The following is a 20,855-nucleotide window of genomic DNA, read 5'->3' as shown; positions in this document are numbered from 1 at the left end:
GTACTGCCTGCTTGTATTGTTTAGCCAGCGTGGGAACTCTGGCATCCCACCAGCTTACTCTGATCTAAAGATGCCCGAAGCAGCATCAGGCAGTGTAGTGAGCACAGCCTGACCCTCCCTGCCTGGGAATTCCAAACACTTGGCTTCAAAGTCCTGCAGTACTGTGGGACCAGAGTATTGTAGGAAGCTTACTGACTCTGCACTGAGTGGTCACCAGTCTACATCCAGTTGATTTCAGTGAGCATGGAGGAGTACATTGGGATGTCAGGAATGCTCTTAGCACCTGCTGACACCCTTTATTCCCTAATCCTCGCACTCCATAACTGGGGGAGATACTCAGTAATTGTGTTCCCATCCAGTGCTGCACCCCAAGCACTTGCCCATGGAGCGGCAATTGGCCTTTTGTGGAATACCAGGAGACCCTCCTTCTAACCTCTCTTCATCTTCCTGTCCACTTTAGCTGCTGTGTTGGTAGGCAGCACTGGGAAATGTGTCTGCTATCTCTTCTTACTTAACAGCTGTACCTTGAGGGAGTGTTGGGAAGCAGTATTTATACTGTAATAGCAGAAAAGTGGTTCTTCAGCATTAGTTCATTACAGACCCATGCATTCTCATTCCAGGATTATATTAACAAGGAGAGAGATAAGGGACTAAAATGACAGAGGCTGATGGATATGGCAGCTGAGATGAGCCAGTCCCTATTTTAAGCATGCAAGGAAAATTTGAGGTCAAGCCAGAGAGGCTACAGAGTTATAAAATGCCAGTGAACACACAACTTGGAGCAGAGCTCTCCTTTTTCTTCTGTTGACAGGCCGACCTGGGAGGATTGCTGCTGTTGCCTGCTCAACACAAGTAAGCAGGGCTGAGCCCTTGGGCCTGCACACACTTGGGTTCAGAGTGTCCAAACAGCAGCCAGCCATGCCAGGGGATCTCCTCAGGGCTCCAGCTTTCTGTTTTCCTGCTCCCCTTCTGCACTGCAGGAACAATGGCAAGGCAGGAATCTTCTCACATCCACTTCTCTTTTTTTGAGTAGCTGCTATGGGAGTGCAAGCAAAGTGGCAAAGTAGCTTGTGCAATTTTACAGCTGAGTCTGGTTGCTTGAGCAGCAAGGGTCTAAGATATGGCAGAAGGTTATTACTTCTCTGTAGGGATCTGCCATAGTTTGTTTGCTGCACCCTGTTAAATAGCTTTGCACTGATTTGTCTCTTGCTTAACTGCAAAGTCTGAAGAAATATTCTAGAAGCACCCAATTTGCCTTGACATAGTGTTCTCACACAGCTATTCTTCTATGTGCAAAATGAGTGCATTATGTCAGGCTATCCTACAAGACTATCACATTGCTTGCCTATATGGGAGAGGTCTGTGATTTTGAGCAGAGTGGGCATTTGGTTTGCAAGGTTCAGTAAGAACTAGGCTGAAACTAGACAGTCAGGCTCTTTTCTCAGATATAGCAATGCATATCCTGCACAGCTCCTGTTAAAGCAGAAGATTTGATCCAAGTTTACACTTGTGTAACAGGACGCCATATGTCCTCCTGCTAATGTCTAGAAATATATTGCCCAAAGCCCTTAGAGCAGGAAGGCTTGACAATAGGAAGTGCTTTGGAGCCATCATCTCTTCCTAATGTAAGTTTCCCTGTGGGTGGTACCTGTAGAGGATCTGCATAAGTCTAGGATGATAGCAAGGAAGCATAGTAGAGGTGTATAAAAGGACACAGCAAGGGAGAGGGATGGTCTGGAAAGAATTCCTGTTTCCTCTCTGAAACAGAGACTCCCTAAATAGAAGATGGGAAACAAGAGAAGAGCATATAGATGTTCTTGAGTGTTTCACCTGCTCTGAAGGACTCTAATTGGTGATCAGATCAGACCTATGCTCAGCAGAGTGCCTGGAATTAAGAAGAATGGGCTGCCCGGGGAGGTGGTGGAGGCACTGTCCCTGAAGGTCTTCAAGAAAAGACTGGATGGGGCACTTAGTGCCATGGTCTAGTTGATTGGATAGGGCAGGGTGATAGGTTGGACTGGATGATCTTGGAGGTCTCTTCCAACCTGGTTGATTCTATGATTCTATGATTTTATGATACCAAAAGTATATCTACGGCTCACATAATAGGACTGATCCTCCACCCTGGTAGCACAGTAAGATTAGGTCTTATTTTATTCTGTCAGGGATAGAGTAATAGGAGGGCCACAGGATGCAAGCAACTGAACCAAACAGCTGCTGTTCTTCCCTTCATTCCTATTCTCTCTCTTCTGCTTTTCCAGATCAGAAAGAGAAGCAAAGCGTGCCGTGGAGGCCTGTGGGAAAATGATGTGCTAGTATCTATCAATGGGAAGTCATGTGCTGGCCTCTCCCATGCTACTGCTATGCAGATCATCGATTCCTCCAATGGCATGCTCAACATCTGTGTGAAAAGGTAACCTGCTCCCAAGCACTAGTGCTGTGACAGTGCAGGCAGCAGGGCAGAGTCATCCAGAACAGCAGCTATCCAACCTAGCAGAAATAAGGCTGACAGGAAGCCGTAAGTTTGTCTGTAGTTCAGGGTGTACTAGTTGGACATTCCCATGACTAACATATGGCCATCCAAAAGTGCTGCATTCTCTGTGCTGCTCTCCAGAGTGCTTGTCCCTGGGTTTGAACTGACCCAGACCACTTTGCTGTTCAGGCTGGTGGCAGTAGGAGGGCTATGCTGCAAAGAATAAACAATTTAGGCTCCAAGCAAGCAGATGCCATGGAGCAGTTTGTCTTGGTAATTAACAGAGACACCAGTTTGTTCTGGGTAAATAACTGTTGCGTAGAAACGGATTTGACTACATATTGGATAATTGTGCCAAGACAAGTTTACCTGAGTATTACAACAGGACACTGCTGTAGTCTGAAGAGATGTGAACTGCTTCCACAAAGATGTGGAGTCCATTTTCAAAGAAAGCAGTATCTCTGGTAGTCACTAGTAAAGCAGGACACTGGAGACCAGGCTCAAATTTAAGCACAAGAAATGGTGCCAGTAACTTACCTGGTTCTAGGCGTGCTAAGCTAGCTCAGCAATTCAGTGTGTGCTGGGTAAGGCCCAAGCTGTAAATAAATTATATAAAGACAATGGCAGCAAAACTGTGTGAAGTCCCACTAGTCCACACTGATTGCAAAAGAGAAGTCACCCTCAGGAGATAAGGCCCTGGTGAAGGAGGCTGGGAGATGTGATTTTCTACAGCCCTGAAAAGATAGAACACTGTGGACAGTGGGGAGGGAGAGCCACTCTGATTGCTGGCATCTGTAAAGCTGGGGCAGAGATTGGCAATGCTCAGAGAAGGAAAGCCTGAGTGTGTGGGATCTTCCCTCCAGCTTTAGAGAAAGTGCTGGTGCCTTCTGACGTGCTCACCCTATACCCTAGCTGTGATTAAATGAGATGAGTGAGCCCTGTGCAAGGTGTCCAGAATAGCTCCTGGTCCTTTTCCAAGGCCTTATCTCACCCCATAGGAGCCTATCTACAGCCAACAGGTGCCTGGGCAAATTCCAGTGGTCCAAAATCAGCAGACTGTGAATTAGCAAAATGACAAAGGCAGGCTTTTTGCAGTCCTCTGGGACCTAACATTAGATGATTTAGAAATAACGTAACCATCTTGGAGCAGAGAAGAACTCATCAAGTATTGCTTTCTGGTCACACCTCTATTCCCACTTTATACCCATAGAAAATATTACTCAGTCCTATTAAGAAAAGAGAGGTAGTTGGATGCCTCTGGAGTATGCAGGGTCATATATGTACTTTTGTCAGTGCAGAATGTGTGTGGAGAGAGAGAGAGATTGTGACCTGACTCTGCAGAAAAGGGAAACTGGCTTACAAGCAGTAATGATTTTCAGTTATCTAGTTGAGTATTTAAAGTGGAAGGACTATGCTCTTTGCTTTGCTCCCCAGTGAGAGTTCATACAGCAAATATTAAAAAAAATAACTGTCAGAGAATTTATCTCACTCTTAGCTTCTGCAAAGGTTTGCATTTGACTGAATGTAAAATTTTTCAGTTTACAATTAAGATTCAAGTCACAAATCCCGCAAAAGTCATGAACTTCACAAAGGCAATGCTGTCTGCCTTGCTTCCCAGTATTCATGCTCAGAAGGCAAATACTTAGGGCTTTTCTATAACTCTAACAAGCCCTGGTGACTCAAGCAATGGAAAGAAGTTCCTTTCCCCATCTGTATCATCTGGAGTCAAACTGCTGTGAAATCCGTACTCTGTTCCCATCAGCACAGCCAGTTCTCCCTCCTTTTGGCAGTCAGCAATGGGGCTGAATGCCCCCGTGTGCTCTGCTTCATCTCTAGTCGTTTTTCCAGATGACATACAGGATAGAAGTTGCTATGTCTAAGCCAAAGGTGAATGCCAGCATGGATTGGGCTTGCAGACATAAGTCTGCTCTTGAAACATTGGCTTAATCCTTACCCTTCTCTCACATGTAAGAGTTTCTCTCCAGCTCAGCCCCAACAACTAGACTCTGCTCACCACATTCTTCCTCTCCATAGGATAGTTGGTGGGGACCAGACCGGTCCATGGCTCCAGCGATCCCCTTCTCCAGGGCAGCAAGTGCTCTCCCCGCCATCCCCACTCAGCCCCGCAGCACAATTACTCAGCTCTGAACCGGTGGGATCCCTGGCCGCTACACAGCCCTCACAGCCACCAAGGTCACAGAGGCACCTGGAGAGCCTCACCTCCCCACCAGACAGTGAAGCCTACTATGGAGAGACAGACAGTGATGCTGACAACATGGCCCAGGAGAAGCACCGACGGGCTCGCAAAAAAAGCACACGCTCCCCGCCTGACAGCATCACCAGCAAGGTGGATGTGCCTCAGGATGAGGTGTCCCTGTCTGAACAGAGTGGCTATGAGAGCACGCCAGAGGCTGCTGCACCAGGAGCCAAGGTAGCCAGCTCCAGTGGGGTGGCCAAGAGAGAGATTGTCTGCCTGCCTGGCAGCCGCACAGACACTCCATTCTCTGAGAACGAGGGACAGCTGCAGCCACCGTCAACAGAGGGAAGGGAACCTTCTCCAGAGGCGATGCTCCTGCCCCATGCCACCAAGGCTATCTTAGCAGAACGCCATCTCATCCCCATGGTGGGGCCAGTGGAGCATCCAATTGATGAAGACCTAACCACTTCGTACACAGAGAAAGCCAAGCAGGCCAGTAAGTCTGCCACTCACCCATGCCCCTCCTGTGCTGGATCTCCTTCCAAAAGCCTAATTCCTGCAAATGTCAAGTGAGTTAGTTCCTCTAGCTTGGGAAGAAACAGAGTTAAGTCAGACCTGCAAGGACTGGGGCCTACTCTTGCAGTTTTGTCACTGAGGTCTACTTTACCTAAGATGTTCCAAGTAACAGATGAGAGAATGGGTCTGAGATCTAGGAGTCACACTCAGTTGTGCTCTAGCACCTCTGTGTGCTGGAAACAGTGGAGGTCATAGCATCATAGAATGGTTTGGGTTGGAAGGGACATTGAAGACATCTAATTCCAATCCCCCTGACATGGGCAGGGACACCTGCTAGACTAAGTTGCTCAAACCCTGTCCACCCTGGCCTTTGAACACTTCCAGGGAGGGGACCTCCACAACTTCTCAGAGCAACCTGTTCCAGTGTTTCGTCCCCCTCACAGTAAAGAATTTGTCACTGTCTTCTTCAACACTGATTTCTTCAATACTCTGGGCTGAAAAGACTCAGGGAAAATGACATTGTTAGGAAAGAGGTTAAGGGTTCAGTTTCCCTTGCCTGGCCTTTCAGAGATCTTACAACAGCTTGGTTTGCACATTAGCTATCTGTGTGTCCAAGTACTGTGTGCTCATTCCAAGGGCCTCCCGAGGAGTCCCCTGTTCAGCTCAGCTCTCTATGGGCACAGAGGAATGTAATATTGTACACAATTAAGGACCAAGTAGACATAATTTTCAGTCAGTATAGCCCTAAAAGAGTGTTGTCAGTAGCTCATTTAGTTCTCTCACTCTGTCAGGCTCAGGGTGGCAGCTGTCTACATCAACTTTCAGAGGATGCTTTCTCTGTGGGCACTTACTCCAGCAAGGGTGTCCTTATCTGGCAGCAGCTGGTGAGCTGTGGTAGAATTTTTTGGTTTTAAATTCTGCTAGTGGAGAGCTGTCAGCAAGGACAGGAACAATTCCTTGTAGTGGGATCTTTTCTAGTCAAGACCTTTCCAAGTGGGACAAAATACTGAAAAAGATACTACAAGACATGAATGTTGGACTTCAAAGTGAGTGACCTTAATTGTGAATGTCTTTCCTGGTGTCTTACACATGAAGTATTTCAAACCCAAACATGAAGGTCAAACAAGATGATGCCTGATTTCACAGTTGTGATTTATCCAATAATATTAAAAATGAGGTAATCAGAAACTTGTTTTCATATGAGTACCTTGGTGTGCAGCATAATTTACTAATCTACACTTCTCTGAGCCCCACAATAAGACAGGTTTTTAAAGCAGTTTATCTAGAGGACAGAATAGGAAGTGGAATCACTGAAAAGTTACTCGACTGAATCAGAAATAAAGCCAGACATTTTTCTCCAGGCCAGATTATATTGCAAGGCAGTTATTAAGCCTATCTTTTCCTTGGGCTAAACATTCCTATATCTTTTCTGCCCAAAGGATCCTATAGAGGTAAGTTTCAAATCTAGGCTGCTTCCATCAGGCAGGGCATTGTCTTAGTACTTTGCCCTATGTTGAAAGGGCAGACTCATCTGGGTCTCTTATGTCTGGCCCTGCTGGGCAGTACAATTGACCTTGTACTATTTCTTCCTAGTCTTTAGCACTCGCTTTCCTTAGGCCAGCAAAGAAAGAAGCAATTTAGCCTCGCTGGGGATAAAGCTATTTTTTTCCTCATGTACAAGCATGAGGTGAGTGTTGAGAAAGGCATGTTCAGCTGCTCCCTGCCACTCGATAGTCCTAGCTGTGGATGAGCAATTGCTACTTATTTTCATGGAGAATGTCAGTACAGAAGGCTCACAGGAAAGCCATGTATTTAATGCAGAGCATTTCTGATGGCAAAATAATATCCCATGGCAGAAGATGATGCAACTCTATTGACAGCTAGAGGTTGGGTTCCCAGAAGCCCTGCAGACTGAAATAATATATTATTCTCCTATTACCCATCCACTGTTCATCCCATTTCTGGTTTATGTCCAGCCATGGGTGTCTTCTTATAAGAGTTACTCTGACACATGGATGGCAACTCATATGGCTGGATTGGCCTTTTTTTGGGTTAGGAATCTTGGTAGGTAAAAATCTAGGTCCTGATCATGCTGAAGAACAGTAGCCATTGGAAAAGTCTTGACCAGCAGCCAATACCTCTGTGAAAGATGGAAACAAAGAAGGAAGAGGGCTGGAAGATGTTCATTATGTGGTGAACAGAGTTAAGTAGCAGCTACATCCGAAATAGAGACAAAGGAGGATGTAGGACTGCTGAGCTGCATCAGCTCCATAAGGAGGATGCCTGCAGAGAAGTTATCAGCATGAGAAGCACATGGTACAGCATCTCTTGCCAGAAGACTGTAGCATTGGCAAGGATGTTTTGGCTTGCATTGGTTCAACTCCTACAGATGCTCCTGGCTCCCACTGAGCCAACAGAGTTTAAAGCTCTGTTTCTCTGCCTTTCCTTTGTAATGCCCGCAGCACAGTATCTATACATCTGGATCTGCGGTTCACATATTCCAACCAGAGAATGGCTCACAGTAGACCAGAGCGGACTTTTGTTTTCCTGTTTTCTTTTATCTTGCAACTGTCATACTTGTGCCTGTACAGCAGAGGGAGGTTTTCCATTTCATCTACTCACATTGTCTCCACAGTCATGCAAGAGAGACAGTGGAATATGTTGTGACATGTGCTGGTTTAGCAGGTCTCATAGGAGAGTGTCTTCTCCTAATGGTTTCAGTGTGGGCCCATCTGGGAGAAGAATAAAAATTATTCTCCCTCCTGCCTAGATTTTCAAACAGTTTTTCAAATGGTTTCTTGGTTTCCTTGGTCATTTTTGCCAGGGTTGATATGTGGGTCTGTTCTGCTCAGTCAGCAAACAGGGACTGTGCTGTATTTTAAATGAATAGGAGAGCGTTTGTACTTGTGACTAGCCAATATTTTGCTTTGTTTTCTTCCCACTAGAACAGCAACTTGCTCTCTTCAAAGAGGTGATGAATCCCTGGGAAAACTGGGGATCACTAGGGCCTCGGTTCATCATCACCGTAATGGGCCAAGACACATCCCTTCCTGAGATGATTTCTGAGCTGCTTGCACAGTGCAGAACACGAGGACATAAGACAGAAAATACAAATACAAAATTTGAATGACTCTCAGAAGGTTAATGGAAAGGAAGAGCTTGTGGCAGGGAGAATCATACTATAGTCACAAGCAATTGGTAGTAAGGCTCTTTGGTTCCACATAGTTCTCTGCTCAACCCACTCTCAGGCTACATCTGCATCCAGGGCTGCTTCTTCTCAGCCACATGTGCTTTCTAGGGTGTGCTGTAATTTTTATCCCTATCCTAAACCTACTCTCAGGGACAATGACTTTCTCACAACTGGAAACAGCAATTGCTCACAGATACCAGGACAGCAGTGTAGTCTTAACCTGCAATCACACTGTAGGAATTTATGTCAGTGCAAGAAGTGCTTCAAAATATCTCAATTTAAACTTACCCACTAGACTATTTTTAGTTCCTAGGACTCAAGAGCCTCTCCATGTATGGTAGGGGAAGGGAAGTAAAAAATGGGAGGGGAAATTTCCTCCTCTGCTTTATATGGACCTGGTTGCCTATGCAGAGTCATCAAAGTCACCACATTCCATATCAGAAAAGGAAATCCTACTTGTTTAAAGCGGATATACAGCAGCATTACTTGACAAGATAGGATGCTTATAAATAAGTGGCCTATTCATCAGAGGGTCATACACATTACCTTCTCTAAGGGTGACTGCAGTTACATTTCTCTGCAGAGAGGGTGAGTGCAGCAAGCCATCTACTACAATTGGTAAGGCCACAAGAGCTGTGAGCAAGATAAAGTACCTGAATGGCAGTTTGAACTTACTGCACCACATTTTCTACTTGTCTTTCAGCTTTGTCACAGTTTTGACAGTTGTGACTCTAATGATCACAGTTACTGAGTTTGCAATTCACTGCAGTCTAGAAGACTAAAAGGTATGAGATAGTAGTCAATTGTCCCCATCCTACCTGCTTTAAAGTAGACTAGGAAAGCATTCTACTCAGCCCGGGAGACTAATTGTCTAAAGTAGTGGTTTTACAGGAAGCCTGTTCCTAGCAGTATGAAGCAATGCTGAATAACCCTCAGCTCTTGCCACTCAGTGAGCAGCCAATCACTAGGAAAACAAGGACAACAGACTCCATGGTTGAATTCTGGATGGAGAGTTTTGATCTCACTTTAGTATGCATTAAATTGAAATTGCCTCCACTTGGAAAATCGATTGACATACACCAGTATATGCAATCTAGTCATATGCCTTAGCTTAAGAATATCTCACTTAATAACACTCAGTTTTGAACTCACTGCAGCTTGGAAGGCATTTACTAAAGAAGATGACAATGAGATAAACACTGTGCATCTGGAGTCTTGTTCCTCTGGCATTAGGCTTGAGTATGGCATTTGAGCTTGTGCCTTCAGTTTGTTCTTTTATCAAAAGCACAGGGGTGATATTTTCAGGTGTATTAGTCGTTTGGGCAGAAGACAGAGATTTTAAGACAGTGTTATCTGTCTTGGCCCATTTCAGAAATTGTCACAAGTAATTGGCTATCTTCCTGAAGCACTGTTACTTCCAGTATTGTTCCCTCAGGCATCACTCATGTCCAACATTTCAGCGCAGATGCTGTGGGTTTCAGCTTTACTGGAAGTAATGCTGACAGAGCTCTGCTCTTCTTCACCGTTGTAACTCACTGCTGTCCTACTGCCCTAGAGCTTGACAGAAACAAGGATTTGTTGAACATGTGTTAGCTCAAGATGGCTCTAGCTGCATATAATATTCTACGTGATCTTTAGTATTTGAAGATGTTGGGAGGACAGCTGTATGTAATCCCCGAAATGAGAAAGTATAAACTCTCTTTTGTGCTTGAATTTCCATCATATGAGATAGCATTCCATCATATGAGATTTTTTTTAAACAGTTACTCAGACATTGCTTCTCTTTGTTATTATTGTCACAGCTCTTCAGCCATGATCGTTGTCCTGCTGCTGGTGAAACAGTGTTGGCAATTCTCTTCTGAGCTCAGGCTTTCATGTTTCTTGCTGTGATAGTTTGGGTGTTCCCCGCCCCCCCCACACTTTAGAAGTTACCCAGACTAGCCCCACTCAGCTCTGGAAATATGAATGAAGCTATTTATTTACAGCTAGCACAATATACCAGCAGATATTTACAGTATATACAGTTATATACAGAAATATACAAGGTAAAAGGTAATACAGAAACACAACTCCACTCCCAGAAACCTGAGTCCCCAGGAGGGGCTCTCAAACACCCTTGCACCTTCCCCCTGCCCCTCTCAACCTTACCCCAGTCCCAAGGAAGAATTGAGGTTCAGCCAAGAGGTTATGAAGCAAAGTGGGTTAGGCCAAATGGAAGGTGAGGTTAGGGAGTAAGATGTTGCTCAGTCAGCAGCCCAAGCCAGAGTGAGAGAAAATGGTGAGAGTGTTATCTAATGTTTTCATTTCTTGTTCCCAAACTCCTCAGCGAGACTTCTGAGGGAAGTAGACATCACCATTGTTTTCCTTTCACAGCCTGTAAGCTAGTTCTTCTCACCAAAACATTCTAGCTAGCTTCAAACTAGCACACTTGCAGAGCACAACTAATGACTTTGCAGAATATGCTGCCACAGACATTACCCCTGGCCCTATCACTACAAGCCCTTCTAAAAAGTAATTTCCTGGCTTTCTTGTATGACTTCTTCAGGTACTGGAAGACTGCTTTATGGTCTTCAAAAGCAATAATCATGGGAGAGGGAGAGACATAAAAAGGTGAGACATAAAAGGACTTTGACAAGGAGTAACTAAACAAAACCCATCGCTCAACAGAGTAAGAAAGTTATATCTATAAAGGAGAAAACTGTCACACTGACAACTGTTCTTCACTTTCACTCAAATCCACTGTAAGAAGGGAGATCGTTTGTTGTGAAATCTGTGAAGCTTTGCTGTCATCAGTGTATATACTGCTTGTGTTAACCAGGAACTTATCCCCTTGTATGAAAGAAGTAGGAGCAGGAACAAGTAGATCCAACATATCTTAACACACTGATTCACACCAAAAGGCTGAATCATATTCTCTGTAGAGATGAAATGCAAGGAATTAGTAAAAATTGTATCAGAATGGTTCTCAGACCTTGATAAATATCCTGGAATAATAGGAAGGGTCTCAGGGAAGAGACCAATAGCAGCCTTCTTAAAGACACAGGCTCTGGGGATAGGAAAAAAAGATCATGTATAGCTTCAGTTAGGGGAATGAGGTAGCTCTTTTGAGCACACTTTGGAAATTCAACAAAGATTAATAAAAACTAGAGAAAGAGATGGTGCTTGACCTGTTTGGCAAGATAAGACTTTGTGGCTAGAGAAGCAAGGTGGACACAAACTTCTGCAAGATATCTGATATGGTTCCACATGACTTTTTCACAGAGAGAGATATGGATGAGATAGGACTACTGTAAGGTGACTGCACAATTGGCTAAGAATAGGTCAGAAAACATAACTATTAATGGCTCATGATGTCAGATTAGCTAAGTGGCTAAGCTGGTAGTAGTGTTTCACTGGGCTTCTGAATTTAACAGGACCACCTCTATATTTTCACCCATGGAACTTTAAATATGTCAATCAAATGTCCTCTCCACCTCAATGGTACATGACTGGGAGACAGAGAATTAAAAATCCCAGCCCTCCTCTCTTCTGTCAGTGGATCTTGTCCTCTGGCTGCATCTAGACTTAAGAGGCAGTATTTGATCTGGGGGACCCTACAGCCCCCAGAGTGCTATTTTTTAGAATTGGGACCTGGTTGGGACACCTTGCAGCTTTTCTCTGTTTTTCCTTCTCACTCAAATTCAGGTATGTGGGATGCATGGGCAAGGGAGGTGGGTTACCTGGATTGAGGAGCTCGGAAGTATTCTTAGGTACATTGCCATTGTCACCCTGTCTGGGTTTTCAACTGCAAATCTCTGATAGTGAAGCTTTTTGCATGTTTTTTTGTTTCTCTGGAGTGTATTGTACCCAGCAAGCAGTAACAAGAAATAGCAGTAACACCATTTGCAATAGGTGACCTGAGGATTCAGCAGAGACTGCAGATGACTTAAGACATGCAAGATGTACAGTTGTCTCATGAAAGGCTGGATTTTAAAATGTAGAAGGAGCTTGACTGGTTGCAGAAAAGGAATAAAATCAATTGCATAACAAGAGTATATGGTAAGTGCTACCACATGGTGAACATAATATTTGTCTGCATTGCTAGAGAGTAGATCCTGGAAACACTGAAGGATAGAGAGAAGATGAATCAGTGGTGTATTGCTGTCAGTCATTAAGCAAGTTTGTGAGCAGCAAAATGAACAGATCTTGGTGTCCTTTTAATTTTCGTCTTGTATTTGATAGCTCATTCATTGATTTCTAGTAAAATGCAAATCTGCCTGATGTCTCACATTCAAAATGAAAAATCATAATCTCTCTGTTGTGTGTGTTCAGTTTTTGGTGCCTAATTGAGGCTGCACTCAAACTTCCTGAATTCTATGTTGAAGTCTGTCCAGCTATTTATGTACATGGAAACTTGCAGTATCACTGAATCTTTGTGATGTCAGACTCTTGAAATTAGCAAAAAGGCTCAAAAGCCTTCTCACATGAAACAAGTAAGACTGAAAGAAATGCATCAGGGTTGCATAAAACTTTCTCCAAAAAATCAGGCTAAAACTGCAAAAGACATTCACGGGTGCACTCAACAGGAGCTGTCAGTCCTGGCAAAATAAAGCTCTCCTTTGGCAGATGTGTCACAGAAGGCTGTGTAGGGAATACCCAGGACTCAAGTGTGAGCTATCAGAACAGGAAAGCTGGCCATGTGTGGTACCTTTTGTACTGAGGGTACATTTCCATCCAGCTCAGGAAGAAAGGCCTGCTCTCACTCATCTGAGAGAGATTTTTTGTGTGAATAAGCTGTTCAAGTCTCCAGCAGGATACCACGAGACTAACACTGCAGGCACAAACACAAATGCCTCTCCACCTTCACTGCCTAGCAGAGCCACTCAGGAGCAGTGTGGGAGTCACAGGACAGCTAAGAATGGTCAAAAGTCTACACATTTCTGGCTGTGACTCACCTGCAGAGAAGCTCAAATTCTTTTTTTTTTTTTTAAAAACAAGACATTGCAATGGGGCAGTGTCTCACTGGGATCTCTTTAAATCACTAGCCATTTAGGAAGAAATACTGGTTTGACAAGTATTTAACTAGGTATTTAACCTCAGATACACACCTAAGTGTTGCAGACCTGAGTAGACTGAAGCATTTGCTGAATTGGAGCTGAAGCCATATCTATATTTTACATTATGTATAGATTCTCCAAGAAGGAGAAAAAACCTTTTTCTTTCATGAGTTTTAACACTTCTTTTAACTCAAAGAATATATATTCCTCCACTTCACTGTTTGTAGTTCAAACATTGGTTGAAGCATGAGAGGTTGAAACTTTGAACAGGGAAATGCTTAGAAGGCCACTGTAACCTAACCAGTTCTTACTTTGAAATGAATCCAGGTATTAAAAGCATGAGATGTCTTTGGCCACCAATGACTTACGGAGCTATTTGCAACATTAGCCATGGAGAATGACCGTGTCTAACATAAATAGCTGGAAGAACAAAATGGTAGTTGATCTTGTGTGAAAAAAATCATAGATTATGTACTATTTCATCAATGAGAAATAGGCTTTTTATCTCTGAAACTTGCAGCATGCTTGTTTTCTGTGGTAGCAGTTTTTCTAGTATTTGATCTTTGGTACTGAAATTTAGCATGTTTGTTTCCTAGTGAACATGAACAGTATCTGTCATTGTGCAAGCCTGCTTGTTTTGTAGTTTTCCTGGACATACATTAAAATGCATTCTTTTAATAGGGCCTAATCTTGAAAAAAATATACTTTTTACACTTCTCTTTACTGTAATTAGTAACATTGCACTTCACTGAAATTTAGCTAAATTAAGTTAATGAGGAAAAATCTTAGGCTTTACTTAATATATTTTTTCCCATTTTGTGGATTATTCCAACAGAATTTAGTGAGGACAAGAACTGATTTGTTTTTCCTGTAGGAATTATCGACTACAACAACAGAATGTAGGAGTTTTATAACCTCTCCCTTTACTCTTTTAACTATTCTATTTCAATATTCTCAATAGATACTGTAAAACTCTACTTTCAATTCCAAATGCATATTGTATATATCAGATTCTACAAGGTTCTCCCAATATATCTATCCGTATATGTGTAACTATTAGAAAAGAGGAGATTGAACCACTTCTATTGCTCTTGCTGTAAAAGCTTCTGTATGAGTCATGGCAGGTCTCTTTGTTGCCTATGTAAGTTATCTTCTTGGCATAAAGCAATGGTTATTCAATTTCAGGAGGCATGGTCAGAACTTCCATTTTCTAGATTCACTAACACTGGAGATGGTGTGGGTCACACTGTTGCTAACGGTGGGACTGCTGGGAGGGAGAATCATAGTGTCAAGTGTCCCTTGGCTATGGCTCCAGGATTCTCTCACAGGAGCTATAGCTCATGCTCAAAAAGAGGCAGCAAAATGAGACCTAGCTAAACTGAGGAGATGCTGAGCAGGACACAGCCGCAGAGGTTTGTAGACTCCTAGCACTCTCTGTTCCCTGAATCCCTGTCCACCACAGTCCTCACTATCAACATCACCTCTTTCAACACCTCTCAGTCTTCAGCTTCAGAACTCTGAATGGTGCTGCCAAAACACCACTCCTTGGGCCCCTAATGCTCTGTTATCCTCCCTTGGCACAGCCACACTCTTCAGTAGTGGAGATAGCAGCCTCTGCCATTTTAATTCAGCTAAACCGATTAATTGCAGGCACCCAGGATCCTAATGCTCCTCTGTAAAATGTTTCTCAACCTTTGTATACAACAGAAACCTCTGTCATGGACTGGTTCTCCTCAGATATGGAGGGAAATTGATATACACAGGAAGAGAAAGCACCTCTCTCTTTTATTCCTTGTTTACCTGGAACTGAGTGTTCTGTAAGGGCTTCAGACAAGAAAAGCAGCTTTCCACTTGGATGGGTTTCTCTGTCCAAAGAGCAGTGATGAACATGAGTACTGTGTTAGACTCAGCTCTTTGACGGGCTCTTTAGCATGAAAATGCAGTACATTGAGGCATTGGAAACACTAACTTCAAGCTTGCACCACAGAAGTGAGAGTATAGAGTATATTTTCTTATTTTAAAATAAGGAAAGAGGAGTTTGTCCTCACAGGGAGTAGAGGGTGGGAGAAAGAAAGAGGGTGTTTAAATGGCAGGTGACAATGTCCTTCACACTGTTCAGTGATGAAGCTAGGAAGACAAAAATAGACAAGTGACCTCATAGCTTTGAGCAGCAATTCCTATGAGACAAAAGAGAGGCTTTAAAAGGCTTGTAGAGCTGGAAGCAAAGGGCTTGGACACCTCAGAGTTTTGGTTTGGCTCCAGCAGGGAACTTCTCATTGCCTCTCTCTCTGTTTATGGGGAGTTGTGAATTAAACAGGCTTTGTGACATGCCCAGCTCTCGAGGTGTAGAGTCTGCCTTCTCAAGCTTGGATCAGCCTTATGCAGGTACAGATGTCTCTTCTCTTATTCTTTTTTTTCTTTTTCTTTTGGCCCCCCCCCCCCCCCCCCTTCTTTTTATTTTAATTCTTATTTTCAATTCCCCCCCCCCCTTTATCTGCATCTTTATAATTTTCTTTTTTCTTTCCTTTTGCTTTTTTTACTTAGTTTTTTTTTCTTTTTCTTTGTTCTCATTTGTCTCATTTTTCTTCTCCTTTCCTTCTGCTATTATTTTGCCTGTTCTGATTTCACTCTTGCTCTTTGCCTTCAGCAAGTCATCTCAGAAAGATTTCTCATTTTTCTTAAACTATTGTGAGAGACTAGCTTAAAAGGCATGCTGACTTTTCTTTTTGGAGGATTGGCATCGTTAGGTATGTGCTGTACCTTTGATGATGAGAAATTAGGAAAAAGTAGGTGAGTAGCAGGTCTCAGGAGAGCTTATTTGCTAACTACTTAAGAGCACAGGGCTGTTCAGAGGAACTCCTAGTGAAGTTCTACATGAATGCTAATGCTGGGCCAAGACCACAAGTTGGTGGAAGCACAGCTAAGGGTGCCTACTGTTACATTTTCTCTGACAGTATTTGCTAGACCGAACTCTATAGAGTTGAGTGCTTTTATGGTATTCTGCTGTCAAAAGGGGCTGCCATGGACACTTTGGGAGATGTAGGTTCCCATTTCTTGGCTCCTGATGCCAGAAATCCTCCTGTGAACCATTCAGGGGCCAGTTTATGTATTCTGCACTTGGCTGAGATTCTGTAATGCTGCTTGTCCTCTTTGTAAACTCAGAAGTAAAATACGAACCAGGTGAGGTGTAGCAGCTTGTAGCAAGAAAGAAATCTCTATTTCCTCCATTGTGAACAACTCCCAGTGATGCATGCAGATTTCTAAGTGGAATGGACAAATCTTCAGTCACTGTAGTTTGTTTCCATCGTGGAAAGATCTTTGAGGGCAAGTCTGCAACTGTCCTGAAGATCACTAAGTCCCCACAAAAATCTGGACACTATTTCAGTCTTGGTTTAGCAAGATGGACTCATTCTGTAAGTAAAATTTTGTAGAGAGCGTTCACTTTGCAAGTGCAAGTACAAATAGTGAGCCATTTTTTCAGTGCTGCTTTTGCTGCTCCCAGTGTTTTGGATGCAAAGGGGAGGAATAGACTGTGCATCCATGTGAGCTGATCTCAAACCATAGAAGTCCTCTTGCTGAAATCCCAAAGTAGCAGCATGTAGTATGTAATGGCCACAAGCCTTGAGAAGAGTCTTTCCTTGTCTTTATTTTAAGCTTTCTGGAAAGATGACTGCTCTGCAAATCAGCACCTTTCAGTATGGGTTCAGAAAGGGAAGCTCTTTCTGCTGTGGCTACACAGGTGCAGTATGGAATGATGACACCTGACATAATTTTGCAGCCTTTAGGAAACATATGCAGCCTTCAGGAAAACGAAGCCACCCACTGGAGGTAACCTTGTCACATTAGCAGGTCCCCACTGAATGAATGCTCTGTGATAAAAGGCCAGAAGTGAGATCCTGAGAGGATTTGAGCAGTTTCTGTCCTCTCTCAAACTAACACTATCTTCCAGCACTGCCAGCAGCTCTCCTCTCCATCAGGGCATATTTTTGTACCTCTTTCTTAAAAATGTCAGGGCTGGACAACGTGCTACACATTATTTTTTTGACAAATTATTGAGTGCAGGCAGTGGATGGATATTTCATCTGTACTATCATACTGGAAAAAAAAAGACAATTGGAGTAAGGAAAGGGATAGAATGAAAGAATCAGAAATTAGTCTGTGGTTTAGGTATGTTGGATTTCTTCTATACAAGTTTAGTCCTGACTTCTGTCACTTGAACACCAATTCAAGGCATGTCCACACTTTCTTTAGAATCCTTAGGGCAACTGAATTTGGTTTTACTATTGAATTTTGTTCACCCCTGTTGTCCTTGCACATGAGACAGAGAACACAATGTTCCTCCCTGGGGCTTTACTAACCGCTGGGCTGGCAGAGCAGGTGGAGAATTATCATTCCATAGTTTCATGTCACTGTCCCAGTTAGTGTTGGCTTTCCAAAGCAAGTCTGTATAAGTTGATTCTTTCTGGCCTGGCTGATCAGCTGTGGAGTCTGGGATTCCTGCTCAGGAGCAAATGCTCTTCCTTGCTGGGCAAGAGACACAGACAAGGGACTAGAGCAAGGGTGAAAATATGCCTCCTGCTGTTGCAGGGCTGCTGCAGAGAGCAGCAAACAGCCCTACACACAATGCTGCTGCAAGACATTCTGACTCTGTGGCTGACACTATAAGGCCCGTGCTTTTTGCTGAGCTCAGAACTTGTCTCTTTTTTTCTCTTGCAGAACTCCACCGCCATGAAAGCATCCAAGAGAAAAACGTGAAAGAAGCCAAAACCAAGTGCAGAACCATTGCATCCCTGCTGACAGATGCACCCAACCCCCACTCCAAGGGGGTACTGATGTTCAAGAAGCGCAGGCAAAGGGCTAAGAAGTATACACTAGTAAGCTTTGGGAGCGTTGACGAAGACCGCTCCTATGAGGAAGAAGATGGAGTTTTTCCAACTAGTGAGTCTGAATTCGACGAGGAAGGTTTCTCTGATGCCCGAAGCCTAACTAATCACTCAGATTGTGACAACACTTACCTGGATATTGAAAAGTCCAAATCTGACTCTGAACAGAAGGAAGAGAAACAAAAAGGTTTGAGTGAAGCCTCGGGTAAAGGAGCACGATTATTTGAGCAGCAGAGGGAACGGGCTGGGAAGTACACAGTTGAGAAAGTCTCAGTGCAGAAGAGCCCTCAGCTTGCCCCAGTTGTCCAGCCACAGCAGAACACAGTGAACGGAGATATGCCTGTGCCACAGAAGGCAAGCAGTGTGCCCCTCAGCGTCCACCTGGAGGGTGTGCAAGTGCCTAGCAAGCAGACAGCCAACCTCCCTACTCAGGTTCTGGCTGCCCCTAGCCTCACATCCTTCCCTCCTCCCCCAAGCAACCCTGAACCCTTCTCTGCGTGCTCAACAAGTATGTTCAACAGGTCTGCACGGCCCTTTACTCCTGGTTTTTCTGGCCAACGTCCACCTACCTCTGTCAACTTCAGGCCATCTGCACCCAAAAAGCCTAGTGAAAATCTGGGTGGGCAAAGCTCAATGGCTCCCCCTTCCTCACCTCTGGCTCCAGGAACACCTGCCAATGCACCAGTTCCAACACACCATGGTCCAGTCAGCTCTTCCACATCTCTGTATATTCCTGCACCAGGAAGGTCAACAACACTGCTGGACTCACAACCAAGAAGGGGAGAAAGTGCTCCGGAGACTAAGCCTTCTGCCAACACTGCTCGGACATCCACCACCTCTATCTTTCTGTCAGCTCCCTCAAAGCCAGGAGGAGATGTAGCCTCTGCAGCACAAGTCCCTGGAACAGCTTCTTCCTCTTTGTACTTTAGTCCAGTACCCTCACAGCACATGATAAGCAGTTTCTCCATGCCAAAGCAGCCTTCTCCTGCTGTCTCACCGGCAATGCCGCGACCTCCTTCTGAGCCCTTAACTTCCAGGGAGCAGAGGATTGCTGTGCCAGCTCCCCGCACAGGCATTCTGCAGGAGGCTCGCCGGCGGGGCAACAAGAAACCCATGTTCAGTAAGATTGAGGAGAAGAAGAAGAATTCACCCAACCCTGAGCTTCTGTCTCTGGTGCAGAACTTGGATGAGAAGCCAAAAGGTGACCACCCTGGGGCAGGGTTTGAGTCTGGGCCTGAGGAGGATTTTCTCAGCCTGGGTGCTGAAGCTTGCAACTTTATGCAGTCCTCCGGACGCAAGTTCAAGACACCTCCTCCAGTGGCTCCTAAGCCTCAGCAACAAGATGCTGGATTGGTAAATGGGGCCCAGGATATGCCTCAGCTTAAAGGCAAGGGGGCAGAGCTCTTTGCCAAGCGCCAGAGCCGCATGGACAAATTTGTGGTAGAGACAACACCAAAGCCAGAGTCCAAGCCCAGGACCCCTTCTCCTTCCCCTTCTTTACCCTCATCTTGGAAATATTCACCCAACATCCGGGCTCCCCCTCCAATAGCTTACAACCCAATACATTCCCCTTTCTATCCCCTGGCAGCCAGCAAATCTCAGGCTAGCAAAGCAGAGAGCAAAGTGAAAAAGGCACCTGGCCATAAATCAGGGATTAAGGTCATTGATTTAATGCGGCACCAGCCCTATCAATTAAAGTCAGCCATGTTCTGTTTTGGAGAACCCCCAAGCCCCAGCATTCAGGATTCTCCTAGTCAGCCAGCCCCACAAGCTAGCTCTTCCTTCATGGCAGCTAAGCAAGTCCCTGTGAAAACGGCCAAAACCCAGGAGATTCGTCGCTTCTCCACCCCAGCTCCCATGCCAGCTTCAAGCAGCCTGGCACCCACTGTGCTTGTGCCCCGCTCAGCCACCACATTGGATGAGCCAGTGTGGAGAACAGAAATGGCCTCTTCTGCACCCACTACACCAGCACCCTTTCAGGTGGAGTTCAGCCAGTCCCCTAAGCCGTACCAAAGCTCCCCAGAGCCTGGGCAGGTGGGTCAGGGGCCTTCCCCAAACCTAGCCTCAGCCACTCGGTTTCAGGTGGCGAGGCCCAAATTCTCAGCAGCAAGAACAGGAATGCAGGCAAATGTGTGGAGGCCAAGCTTTGGCCACCACTGAGGCAGGCATCCCTCCCATCCCATCCCAGGCCCTGCATAAATAGTGCTCATTTTGTCTTTCATGTCAGCTCAGAACATTGGGATGAGTGACATAAAGTGAAGAAAAGAGAGAAAAAAAATTACTCCTCTTCTGCATCACCCTCTCCCTCAACTTCCCCTTGGTCTCATATGGGCAGCTTCATGGCAAGGCTCAGTGGCTGTAGCTACAGCAGAAAGAGTAATATAGAGAAAATGTACTTGTGTGGTACACAGAGACTGGGAATTTGCACACAGCAGCAAAACCTGCCTCTGGATGGGGTGACTGGCAGAGGTTCTCTCACATGAGGACATGAAAATGGCAGTGGTTTTCCCTTCTCAAGGGCTTTGTATTCACTCCTGAATGGAGGGAGACTGGAGGGTAC

General features: G+C 44.7%; 1 protein-coding gene across 1 annotated transcript in view; it reads left to right on the top strand.

Moving 5' to 3' along the window:
- Positions 1-20,455, top strand: part of SYNPO2L (synaptopodin 2 like) — a 31,963-nt gene extending 11,508 nt beyond the window's left edge. Inside the window, exons 2-4 of the mRNA XM_064145644.1 lie at positions 2,262-2,413; positions 4,508-5,166; positions 18,129-20,455. Of these exons, the coding sequence (XP_064001714.1) occupies positions 2,262-2,413; positions 4,508-5,166; positions 18,129-20,455 (3,138 nt within the window). The remainder of the gene's footprint in view (positions 1-2,261; positions 2,414-4,507; positions 5,167-18,128) is intronic.
- Positions 20,456-20,855: the final 400 nt, after the last annotated feature.

The sequence above is a fragment of the Pogoniulus pusillus genome, chromosome 6, assembly GCF_015220805.1.
Source record: "Pogoniulus pusillus isolate bPogPus1 chromosome 6, bPogPus1.pri, whole genome shotgun sequence".
NCBI lineage: Eukaryota > Metazoa > Chordata > Aves > Piciformes > Lybiidae > Pogoniulus > Pogoniulus pusillus.
This window is presented reverse-complemented; position numbering and strand designations above follow the sequence as displayed.